Below are 12,876 nucleotides of genomic sequence, written 5' to 3'. Positions count from 1 at the left end.
TTATTTCTCAGCAGTTTGTTCTCATCATGTAAAGAGGTAGTTTTCAAAATGGTGCTGCTGTGCCCAAATATTCCCTGACTCTTCCTTTTTCCATTAGCCTGAAGCTATAGGTTGAATGAAAATATACAAAAGCAAGTTCTTAAAGGAAAATGCAAAAAACTAAAAATGGAAAAAAAAACCTTTTCAATGGGGAAGAAATAAATATTAGGGACTACTACCTCAGAATCTAACTTTAGGGCCAGTTCTCACCTTAAAAAACTAATGCCTTTATCTCTCAAAGGTCATCCTGTTTTCCATCATGTAGATAAATGTTTCACCACCTTGACTGCGCACTGGAACCACATGGGGAGCTTGTTAGAAAGACCCCAAAAGATTGGTCTACTTTATCTAAGTACATGGTAGCATCAGGATTTTTAATCGAGATATAATTCACCTACCTAAAAATAAACCTTAAATGAGTATATATATTTGGTAGCTTTTAGTATATTCACAAATGTGCACACCTTCACCCACTAATTCCAAAACATTTTCATCTCCTGTACCCCTGCAAAAAAAACCCATACCCTTTATTAGTTATTCCCCATCTACCTCTTTATCCAGCCACTAATCTAGTTTCTGTCTCTAGGGACTTGCTTATTCTAGGCTTTCATATAAATGGAATCATATAATAGTGCTCTTTGATGTCTGGCTGCTTTCACCTAGTGTAATGTTTTCAAGGTTCAAACATGTTATAGCATGCATCAGTACTTCATTCCCTTTGATTTCCTAATAATATTCCATTGCATGGCTGTACCACCTTTTGTCTGTTTATTCATTCATCAACAAGGAAATGGACATTTGGGTTGTTTCCACTTTTTTGGTTATTACGCATAATGCTGCTATGAATGTTCATGTACATGTTTTTGTGTGGACATGTATTTTCAGTTCTAGGAGTGGAACTGCTGGGTCAAATGGTAATTCTATGTTTAACTTTTTGAGAAATTCCGATTATTTTCCAAAGTGGCCACACTATTTTATAATGCCACCAGCAATGTATGAGATGGCACCTTCTCCACATCCTCACCAACACTTGTTATTGTCCTTCTCTTTTATTATAACCATCCCAGCAAGTGTGAAACGGTATCTCATTGTGGTTTTGATTTGTAGTTTCCTAATGACTGAGTGTCATTTCATGAGCTTATTGGCCATTTGTATATCTTTGTTGGAGAAATGGCTATTCAAATCCTTTGCCCACATTTTATTTGGATTATTTGTCTCTTTATTGCCATGTGAGTTCTTTATATATTCTGGATATAAGTTTATTGCCATGTGGACAGTCTAAAAGCATCCCCATCAGGATCACCTGATTCTGATCAGGTGATGTTCATACAAACTGAGCTTGAGAACTACTGATGTAGAAACAAGCTCCAACAGATCATGTTATCAGAATAAAAGAATTTTTGATTCCAAGTTTTCCAAGAAAAGTAATATTCTTTAAATAGCTCTTAAGTTTTGTCAAATAGAGAAATTAATGTATGAAGAATCCCTGAACGATCATCCTAGAAGTAAAACTGCTAAATTCTCACCTTCAAATGCTTTTCCATAAACTGGCCACTTGAAAAAAAAAGCTAATTTGTTGTCATCTTTGCCTGAACGTTGGGATTCTATGAATGAAATATTCAGTTATAGAGCTGGACATGAAAGGATTTTATTCATGTATGCTAATTATGATATGCAAAAGAGAACACAAAAATTCATTCAAACTAAGATTATCTCGTTGTCAAAAGCAATCTTCAGTCCAAGCTTACATAAACCACATTTACAGGCCTTTACAAAAATTGTCCTCTAGATTTCTCATGCGATACAAAGGGAACATTTTAGCTCACATTTGAATTGCTTTCTTTTCTTGATTCCTAAAACTAGCAACAGAAGCCTGACCTTGTGAGATCCCTGTACACAAGTCAATAATAAGACATTTGCAGGGGAGCTCCATTCCTTTAAAACAGACTTCCCAAACATGGTCCCTAAACCGGCAGCATCAATATCACCCATGAACTAGTGAGATGTACACATTCCCAGGCCCATCCCGAACCAACTAGATCATGCTGAGTGTGGGTCCCAGTAATCTGTGTTCTAATCACCCCAAGAGTTATTTCAATGCATGCTCAAGCTTGAGTACTTACTTCTTTAGAATACTTTCCTCACATTTCTTATACACACATATAGCGGCTACCATTGGTTACGACCCTATCCTTCCTAAAGCTGAACAGCCACCACACACTCCCTAATTACCCTGAGGCACTAAGAGTCCCAATTTTGTTGTGTCAATTTCTCCATAGCACAGAGCAGACCCCATGAATATCCCAATTTCAGCACTTTCAACTCCTAAGAATGTCCAAAGCTTCAGATGGAGTGGCATGAGGTAGAAAGCTATCACAATATTTTTGGCTTTAGGAAGGCCTAAATGTTTCAATATTTTTCAGGAAGGCCTATTTTCAACAGCTCGCACCAACATGAAGGCCTAAAGATACCTCAATACACTTAATGTTTCGCTATCAGAACTAGGATTTGAATCCTAATTATCAAATCTTGTGGGGGCAGATTCAGAGAAGGAAGCCACAACTAGCTAAATTTCTGTAAGGGCAGAGTGTCCCTCCACGAATGCCTCCAGCGGTAGGGCAAGGATGAGGGACAATCTCACAAGGTGCAGGGTTGCTCATGGCAGCTGCCCCGGGCACCAGGTCAGCCTGCTCTCCGCTTTGAGCTGAGATGTGCTAAAGCTAGCTAGCTTGCCAGCTCTCTTCTGTGTCTCTTCTCCTCACTTCTGTTGGGTGTAGACTTCAGGGTCTACAGCTGGCAAACCACAGGGGGTGGGTTCCATCTTCCTTTACTCCCATTCCTACCTCCCGTCTCAGTAAAGCCTTCCAGGATGGATGCTACGGAATTTGTGGAGCATGTTCTGAATCAGTGGTCACCACTGACGTGCTCACAGGGCCAGGCTGGTACAATGGTGGGCTCGAGGACACCTGTGTTGTCTACAGCAGCTGCTCCAAAGCTGCTCCAAAGCTCCATCTCACTGGGGACCTGCAGAAGAGCAGGCCCAAGAGCAGGCCTTCTGATTTTTCTAGAGAAGCTAGAAATTCCAACTGTTATGTACACTTTCTTAATGTGTAAATGCTAGCCACTAATAAAACAAAACTTACTCATCTACAACCTAAATCAAATCATGAGAAAACACTGGACAAATCCAAATTGAGAGATGTTGCACAAAATAACTGATGTGTGCTCTTCAAAACTGTCACTGTCATGAAAAACAAAGGCAAACTAGAGAGTTCCAGATTACAAGAGACCGAAGACACGGGACACCTGAATGCAAAAAATGATGTGGATTTACTTCTGCTCTAAAGGACTGTCCGTAAAATCTGAATAAGGTCTGTACATTAGATAATAGGAGTGCAGGAATCATGTTCAATCCTGACCTCTGTACTACAGTTACATAAGAGAACATTCTTGTTTTTAGGAAATAACCACGAAAGTATTTAGTGGTAAAGGGGCATTACATCCACAACTTATTTTTAAAAGTTTCAGAAAAACATAAATGTAAAGAGTTCTTAAATAATATATATGTATAATATTTATATTTTTATATAATTATATTTATAACATAAGTAATATAAATATATGTTTATATATTAAAAGACAGAAATACATAGAAAAAGCAAGCAAAGAGAATGATAAAGCAAATGTGGTAAAATGTTACCATTTAGGGAACTTGGGTGCTTACAAGTTTTCTGTAAGTGTGAAATTTTGCTAAAACAAAAAGTTAAAAAAAATATTACTTTCCAAGTCAAACAAAATCCATGTGTCAGCAGGATGCTGGTCTGTGATCTCTGGCCTCTGGGATCTTGGGGTCTCAGAAATCCCCCTCAGACACTCTCAAGAATCTCTCCCTTTCACCCTAACTCCCATCTCTACCTTCAGGAGCAGGGCAAAGAACCCACAGCAGCCTGACATCTGGAAGCATCTCACAAAAACCTAAAACTAAAGCTAGGTCACACTGGGAAGGAGGGTGATGTCACAGCTCAGAAGCGAGCCTGGCCTTGGAAGCAGGGAGGGGATGGCAGCTGTAGGGGTGTGGGGCAAAACCAGAAGCAATGTGCTTATTTATCTCATTTCTCTTACTAAGCATAACCCAGGCAGATAAATCACCAACCTCACACACAACAGCATGATTCTCTTCATCTTGGGCCTCGATTAGTTCAGCCAGGAAGTACTCGCCGTAAGTTTCCTTCAGAATGGTGTCATGGCGCAAAAATATCGGCATGAGATCATCATGATCTTCTACCCTGTTTAATGCAAAGGCTTAATTAATTTCAGCGTTCCTTCCTTCAGCGGAGCACCTACTATGTGCCAGACCGTGTTCTAAATGCCAGGGACACAGCAACATGCTCATGACATAAACTTGCATTCTTACAGGAGAAACAGAATGAAACTATGGCAAATACAACACTTCAAAGATTTCAAACAGTGGTAAGTGCTCTGGGAGGGAGAGTGACAAGGTCAAGTGGTCAGGGAAGACCTCTCCAAGGAGGGACATCTGAGCTGAGACCTGGATAAAGAAAAGGGAAGAGGGCTATGTCAAGAGACCTGAGGGTAGAAAATTCCAGTCAGAGGGAACACACTCAGCATATTTGGGTATGGAATGTGGGGCATCATTTGTTCTGAGACAAAGGACAAAAAGCTAGGAACAGCATTTCCTAAATGTGTTCCAAAGGACACTACTTCTATGACATTGTCCCTAGCATCCCCTTCTTCCTCCCAAAAGAATTCAACTGTCTAAAGACAATTTCCTAGTATAGGTGCCCTCTGGAGTGTCACAGTTATATATTAGAGACTGAGAAATACTAGAATAAATATGAATATTTAACCTTGTTTATGCATTTACCCAACATGGACCCATGGTACCCTTTACGCTTATCAATGGGGAACAGAAACCATGGTACTCACCAGCCCTTCTGACACAGAGGAAGTTCCAGCAGCTCCCCCGCCATTTGGCAGGGTTCTGGGGCTGGTTCCTTTATATTCTAGTTGCCCTTAAAAAAATTTTTTTTAATGTTTATTTTTGAGAGAGAGAGAGAGAGAGAGAGAGACTCAAGTGGGGGAGGGGCAGAAAGAGGGAGACACAGAATCCGAAGCAGGTTCCAGGCTCTGAGCTGTCAGCACAGAGCCTGACATGGGGCTTGAACCCATGGACCACGAGATTATGACCTGAGCTGAAGTCGGATGCTCAACCAACTGAGCCACGCAGGCACCCCCCTCTAGTTGCCCTTTTAAATCGAGGCTTTTTTTCAGTGCCCCACAGCAAATGAGTCTGCACATGGTCCCTAGGTAATATCCCTGACCACTGCAGTACACAGCATCCAGGGTGGGGGTTCCCTTCATTCCTGGGTCTCTGCCTCTCTTGCCATTCTTTATGTGGTCACTCTGTCCTCTGTTATGCTGTTCAGAAGCTGTTCAGTCAGTCCTCAGTTCTTCAAGAGGAATTGCTCCAGAACAGCAATTGACTTGGTGTGTCCATGGAGGAGGTGAGTTCAGGTTCTTCCTACGTTGCCATCTTGGACCAGAAGTCTACCCTTTACTCCTGACACATCACTACATTTCCCATAAAGAAGGAAATGCTATTTTTAATGCATTTTTATTTTTAATGCATTTAAAAATAATGAAGCTCTGGGGCACCTGGGTGGCTCAGTGGGTTAAGCGTCTGACTTCGGCGTAGGTCACAATCTCACAGCTCATGAGTTCGAGCCCCGCATCGGGCTCTGTGCTGACAGCTCAGAGCCTGGAGCCTGCTTTGGATTCGGTCTCTCCCTCTCTCTGCCCCTCCCCAGCTCACACTCTGTCTCTCTGTCTCTCTCTTAAAAATAAATAAACGTTAAAAAATATTTTTAAAAATAATGAAGCTCTGCTCACCACCTTGGAAACATTCACCTCAGACTTCCCTTGTCAGGACCCTACACAGTGATCTTGACAACCAGCATGGGAGGAGAGGGAGAACCAAGAACCAGGTTTATGGTTGCACAGTGATGCTGGCTCTTAGACTCCATTTTTCTGACATTATCTAACATTCTTTTATTCTTTTTAGTACATTATTGGTTATATTTAGTACTCTATTTTACCTGCCTAGGATGTTCTTATACTTTTTTTTTCCTGGTACTTTTCTTATTAAAATGTTCCACATTTGGGTTTTTTTTGTTGTTGTTGTTTTTCTGTGCTATATCTGATTTGGCTACTAAATTTTATCTCTTCTCCCCTTTACTTCATTACTGTGCCATCTTCATCATCCTATTTGATCTTTTAATGTGTTCTCTTTGACATTAACAGTAGGTTCATATGAGCGATCTGTATGTATATAAAGCTCAGGGCTTTATCCAGATTATCTCCGTTGGTATACTTCTCATAGCTACCCCAGAAGGTAGGGATTGCCATCTTCACTCTATAGATGGTGGAGAGCAAGGCTCAAAGGGAGGATGAAATGTTTTGCCTGAAATGACAGCAATAGTTGGCAACAGAGCCATGTTATAAACTCAGGTCAGCTTAGACTCTGCCATCATATACTACACTAAGTCACCAATGCACTTCAAAAATTTCCCTTTACTTCGACATTCCTTTTGAAAGTGGGCAGCAAGAAGCATGAGCACGAGCTAAACAGTTGAGAGGAGACTTTGGCTCAAGGGACAGGGGTCGACACCATGGCTCATCCACCCAGCCCTGCCCCAACTCCCGGATTAGATTCCTCCAATCCTGCAACAGCTCCACTCCCCACGTCTAAACGCTTTAAACTGGACAGCTCCATGCACTCTGGATGAAAATCCCCACTTTGTTCCAATGATGAAAGCTTTACCTCTGGTGAGCCTCATCTGTTGGAATGTTGTTTTTTCATCAGTAATAAACATCTTGATGGGAGAAATACACACTTGAAAAACTTCATCTCTGCTATATAAAACTCAGAAGCAAGGGGAAAGCTAGCTAACAGACCACGATACAGGAAGGCAAAAACAAAGAGAAGATGACAACCATCAGGGATTAAACATAACTCCCCAGGTTGACTCTTATTCTTAACCTGTCAGCACTCTCTGGAAGGAGAGACAGCAGAGGGTCCTTATCCAGACAACCAGGATATTTGCTTATTATACTGTCAACCTGGGTATGATGTCATCACCAACCGTCTCATTCCACATGCCAGCACATCAGAGAGACTCTCTAGTAGGGAGTCTAAAACATGGAGCCAGAACTGAGAAATGTATAGAACTGTTGAGTCACTACATTACACACCTGAAACTAATATAACACTGTGTGTTCATTATGTTGGAATTATTAAAATAATGACTAACTAAATAAACAAATACACTTAAAATATATTCATGACATGGATCCAGAAACAAACACCAACTGTGTTTTTAGGATGGACTTGACTGTACTCTCACACCATAGCCACTTCACAAGATGTTTCAGCTCTGCACTAAATTTTTTAAGTAGTCTTTGACTACTTGCCCATCTATTTTTGTGTGTCCACAATCACTTTGAGAGCTACCAGTGGCTGGGTGTGATTGGGTGTACCAAAGCTCCATAATAAATGCATTGAAGGCTCATGGTGCTCTTCTGAAAAGATTGGAGGATAAATGATACAGTGTAGTGGTCAAAGTCTGGGCTGGAAGCCAGAATGCCTAAATCTGGATTTAATAACTGTGACCTCGGGCATATCACTCAAACCCTCATCCCATAGTTTTCTCATCTGTCATAAAGACAGTAAATTTAATGTTGAGATAATAGCGTGTGATGTGCTATTATTAACATTACTACAACTTAGGTAGGAAGGGTCCATAAGGACAAGCGAAGAATATTTATAATCAATGCATGGAATGGAAGAGGTTATCACTATAGAAGCCTGAATAGCTGTGCTAGTTGCCTATTGTCCCATTCCATCCACTATCACTAATCTGTTTAAAACCCTGCTTTCTTCACCTCACTCCCTTACTCAAAAACTTTTGCTAGCCCCCGCTGTTTCTGGGATGAGGTCAGAGCCCTTTAGCCTCATCTTTAAGGCCTCTTTTCATAATCATCACCAACAATGACACACAAGGTGATCTACTCATTCTCCCTAGAAGGGGACCTCACCATCTTCCCTCCTTCTGCCTCTGTCCCTATCCAGCACTGTGACCCACTCACTTATTCCAAATTCCAGCATCCTTCCACCCCATACCCTCCAGTGGCTCATCATCCCAGCCTCCTTTCCCAGGAACTAATGACAGGATCAAAACTGGTATCTATTGTCCACTTTTGATGTTAATGTCGAAGCAGTGCATGTTTCCAACCAAGGATTATGCTCTTTGGGGACAGAGAGGGAGTTCTGTGCTTCTCCATGACAAAGGTTAGCCAAGATACTCTGAACCTTCTTTTCAACTAGACTTCAACCTTGGCTTGCAAAGACTTGAACAAACACCGACATAGTTTCTCATAGCCCAAGGCCACATCCCTAGGATGACCCCAGCCCCCCTTGAAGTGCCTTTCTGAGAAAGGAAGGCTGCCAAAAGAATTTCCTGTTTGTTCTAGCCAACACCTAAAGGTAGAGCCCCTGTCCCTCAGTCTCTGTGGAAGGGTAGGAGCCTAACTTCAATAACTTCCAGCTAGCAAACTCAGATGGGTTTCACAAGGAACAAACCCACTTCCTACTTCTTGTCATTTTTCACTTCCTTGACTCTACTGAGACTCCCCTCGCCCCCTCAATTCTCTAATTTTCTCTTTAATAGGTCCAGTCACCTCTGCACAAACCAAAGTTGAGTTTCAGTTCACACCGCATGCTTTTCCCTATATAATAGTTACTATTGATTAAAATCTGTCTTTAGCACTTTAACCAGAGACTGGCTTTGTTGAACTTTTGGACATTTGCATACCCTGTAGACTGCAGCACAGGTGCAACAGTGATAGGCGACACAGAATAGGTTCCGTACCGTATTCTGGGACCTCATCCAGTATGACACATGTAACATACAGCACCGAGTGGTGCCACTGCTAAGCCCGTTTTCCAGGTGAGCAATGTGTGGCCTGAGGGGACTCATGTGGAGAGTGAGACCACAGCCCTAACTGACTGAGACACCTGCCCAGTCACTTCAATACTAAGCCTTGGTTTCTCATCTACTAAGCAGGCAGGGACAAGGACAGCAGGGAGGGTACAATGTAATGATACAAGGTACACTCTGGTAGACAGTAAGCCCTCAGCACAATCTACTCTGGAGAGACTTCACATGCGGCCCCCATGTCCCACACCACCTGGAAACCCCCACTGGCTGGCTCCCTGCCTCCACGCACTCAGGACCTCTGCTGAAAGAGCCTACTAGCACACCTCACTGCATTCCAGAACCCATCTCCCTACTTAACCTGCCAAAGGAGTGCTGCTAACAGAGGGGAGCTTTTCTCTGTAAAGAGAGTCCTGAGTGATACTTGTTTGAAAAAAATAAAAAAGATTATAGGAGAGAATAGCCAAGAAATCCATTTTCAAATGCTTTGCCAAAAATAAAACTCCACATTGATATTAAAAGAGGTAACTTGTAAATAATACAAAAATAATTCAATATCCTAGTCACTTAAAGAGAATCGAGGCTGGGGCACCTGGGTGGCTTGGTCGGTTAAGCGTCCGACTTCGGCTCAGGTCATGATCTCACGGTCCGTGAGTTCGAGCCCCGCATCGGGCTCTGTGCTGACAGCTCGGAGCCTGAAGCCTGTTTCAGATTCTATGTCTCCCTCTCTCTCTGCCCCTCCCCTGTTCATGCTCTGTCTCTCTCTGTCTCAAAAATAAATAAACGTTAAAAAAAAAATTAAAAAAAAAAAAGAGAGAATCGAGGCACCTGTCATATAGAAAACTCTAAGATCAACTGTGTACGATGGGCTTTTATCTACATAGGATGGACACAAAAATAATAGTCCATGGATACAAAAATCAGAAATAAAGGCTCAGAGAGCCCCAGGGCTGTACACCTATGCATGAGCCCTCTGCAGCCTATGAACAAAGTTATCCCTGATCATACCGCAATACTAATTCTTCTGGGGAAAACAGGAAGAAAATAACCAAATTGTGCAGTTCTAAAGAGTCTCTCGCTTCAGCTCCTCCCCAAAATGGATAAAGAGGAACTTGTTCTGCTAAACGCATTCCTTGGGGTAATCGATAATTTATGATCTTGCATCAGCCCCAGTGCTAATGATAAAGTATGACATCAGCCTTGCAGAGTCTCAAATGGCATATGACAAAGTCTAGCCCTACAGAAACAAAACACCCCAGCTACCAAAAACAATCCATCCAGTAAAATGCTTAAATTCGAGCACTCTGAGGCAATGAGCACTGTCTGCCTCTGGGAAAATAGGAGAGCCACGACTTCACATGAATTCATTTAGCACGGTACAGCCACATGTCCAGCACCTCTGTGACCCAGAGCATGTCAGGAGTTATGATTATGTAAGGTTATAATTTATCAACATAAAATGCAATGGGAATGACACCATTTTCTGGGTGAAAACCAACATTCTTTTATATCTTCCATTCAGGAAGTGGCTTGGAGGAGGCAACAATGTACTTGTTAATGTAATTAGTGTAGAATATTTTATTCTTTTTTTTTTAATCTTTATTTATTTTTGAGAGAGACAGAGTGTGAGCAGGGGAGGAACAGAGAGAGAGGGAGACACAGAATCTGAAGCAGGCTCCAGGCCCTGAGCTGTCAGCACAGAGCCCGACACGGGGCCTGAACTCACGAACCATGAGATCATGACCTGAGCCGAAGTCAGACACTCAACTGACTGAGCCACTCAGGCGCCCCTAGAATATTTTATTTTAACTAGTTTGGAGGAAACAAAAGGTCCATCCCATAGAGACTGATTGATTGCTCAGGTACCTAAATGTCCACCAGACTCTGAAAAATGTGCCATATGAAAATGGAGTAGCATCCAAAATGCAAGAAAATCAACAGCCTCTCAGGACACATCACTTGGGGTATGGATGTCCTCTAAACCCAAGAGAAGGCAAGGTGGGGGATGACAGGAACCTGGTGGCTCTCTCTGGCTCCCTGGGAGGACAAACTCTAATCATTTCCGCTATGTCAGTTAGCTGGGCTTTCGATGAACATCATGATGCCTAGAACCCACAGAACTTTCCCAGCTGATTGGCATGGTCTCTTGGTGATGGCTAGACCCTCAGATTGTTTCAAAGCTTTAGCATCCAGACCATTCTTCTGCAAAATTATGATCCTAGAGGAAAATCTACAGGCTAGCTTCCTTTGAGTGTGGGAGATTGTTTCTTTGCCCACAAAGAAAGTATTGCAAATTCACAGATGGAAAGTTCACACTTAAGGTCTGGAACGGCAGCGGCAGCAGGGCTGAGCCACCTTTCTATTCAGGATATTGGCATGGCTTCTTCTCTCCTGTCTGATGGTATTTTCCATATCCAGAGAGGAGTTGCATTTCATTAGCTAGACTTAAAAATGTACCATTGAAAAAGTGATCCTGATGTTACATTAAATGCCATAAATATTGTATTTCTTCAAACCTGAGAGTATCTGTGCCTATGTTTTAAGAAATCAGTGAATGAAGATTCTCACAGAGAATCTAATTCAGTGGTAATCCTAAAGAAAGCAGTGTATTTTGGTTAAACCAACCTTTTACCATGAACATTGTGTCAATTTGGGGCAGGAGAACCCAAAGTCAGTCTTTTTCTTCCCATATATAGAAACAAAGCACCCTTTTCTTTCCAAGATCTCTTGCGACCTCTAGTGGTCTCTTTAAGAAAATCAAGTCCATCATTTCTCAATCACCTATTTCATTTTAGAATTTTAGGATGGACTTTAGAACCATTTAGTTTCTACTCCTTGGAAAATGTCATGATTTTTTAAATTATGGAGGATTTTTAAACCCTAAATGACTTCAAATCATATTCAAGGCCAATAAGAGGCCCTTGCCGTTTATACCACCAGGATCTGATCCAAAAGTCTATCTTGGCACGCCGTCACTCCAGTTGAATTGTTAACCAGATCTTATTTGCTGGGTCACTTACCAAGACTCAAGAAGACCAATGGTGAAATTCCTAATTTCACTGTCCCTTCTTTTGGAGTGCTTTGATTCTCATGACCTAAGCATCAGAAAATTCATTTGTATGAAAGTACTCAGAAGTTCAACTTAAGTGAATTCCAAAAAAAAGCATAAGGCTGTCAAATGCTTAATAAAAATAATTGCTTTAAGAGGTGAAAAGTTAGTATTTAAAAAACCACCAATCTTATGTTTTAAAGTCCTAAATTTTCTTTATCTATTTTACATAGCAATAATGCTCACACAATTTGGTTAGCCTTTATTATCAGCAAAAAAAAGCAGTACTCCATTTTAGTTATTCTACAACACGGACTGGCAGCACATAATCATTCCCTGGCAAGTCCTTCCCTACCCCCTCCCCAAAAGACTTGAAAAAGGTAGGTTTTCCCCCAAAAGTACTATTCCAATAGTTTCTCAGTCTGAGAACATCTCGAATCCACCACTGAGTATTAATCAAGCCCACTATAGATTATAAAGGTATGTCCAGAAGCAGTCATGCTTTATTTCAAACATTGTGCAAATCACAGAACAGTAACTTCAATAATTAGTGTCTAAGTAGAGGGGACGATTATAGCACAATTTTCCACATGGGTAAATCAAAGAACCAGGACTGGGGATTACAGTGTTAATTCCCTGGTTCTGAACATGTTGCTAGGTAAATGGCAGAAGGATAATTACATCCCAAACCCTTCCCTGGTCTACTGTCTTAAGAGCTGTTCTTCACCATTAATTATCAGTGCAAGTAACTGTTGATGAAAACAGATGTCAAAA

General features: G+C 41.5%; 1 protein-coding gene across 5 annotated transcripts in view; it reads right to left on the bottom strand.

The window, feature by feature from the left end:
• The window catches only part of CFAP61 (cilia and flagella associated protein 61), a 281,759-nt gene that overhangs the window by 240,423 nt on the left and 28,460 nt on the right, over nt 1-12,876 (bottom strand). For all 5 annotated transcript variants that reach the window (XM_040447823.1, XM_040447824.1, XM_040447825.1 and 2 more), the window contains exon 7: nt 4,193-4,325. In XM_040447823.1, coding sequence (XP_040303757.1) covers nt 4,193-4,325 — 133 coding nt within the window. The remainder of the gene's footprint in view (nt 1-4,192; nt 4,326-12,876) is intronic.

The sequence above is a fragment of the Herpailurus yagouaroundi genome, unplaced genomic scaffold (genome assembly GCF_014898765.1).
Source record: "Herpailurus yagouaroundi ecotype Mexico unplaced genomic scaffold, PumYag 196, whole genome shotgun sequence".
Taxonomy (NCBI): Eukaryota; Metazoa; Chordata; class Mammalia; order Carnivora; family Felidae; genus Herpailurus; species Herpailurus yagouaroundi.
The sequence above is the reverse complement of the archived record's forward strand: the minus strand, read 5'-3'. Positions and strand labels throughout refer to the sequence as shown.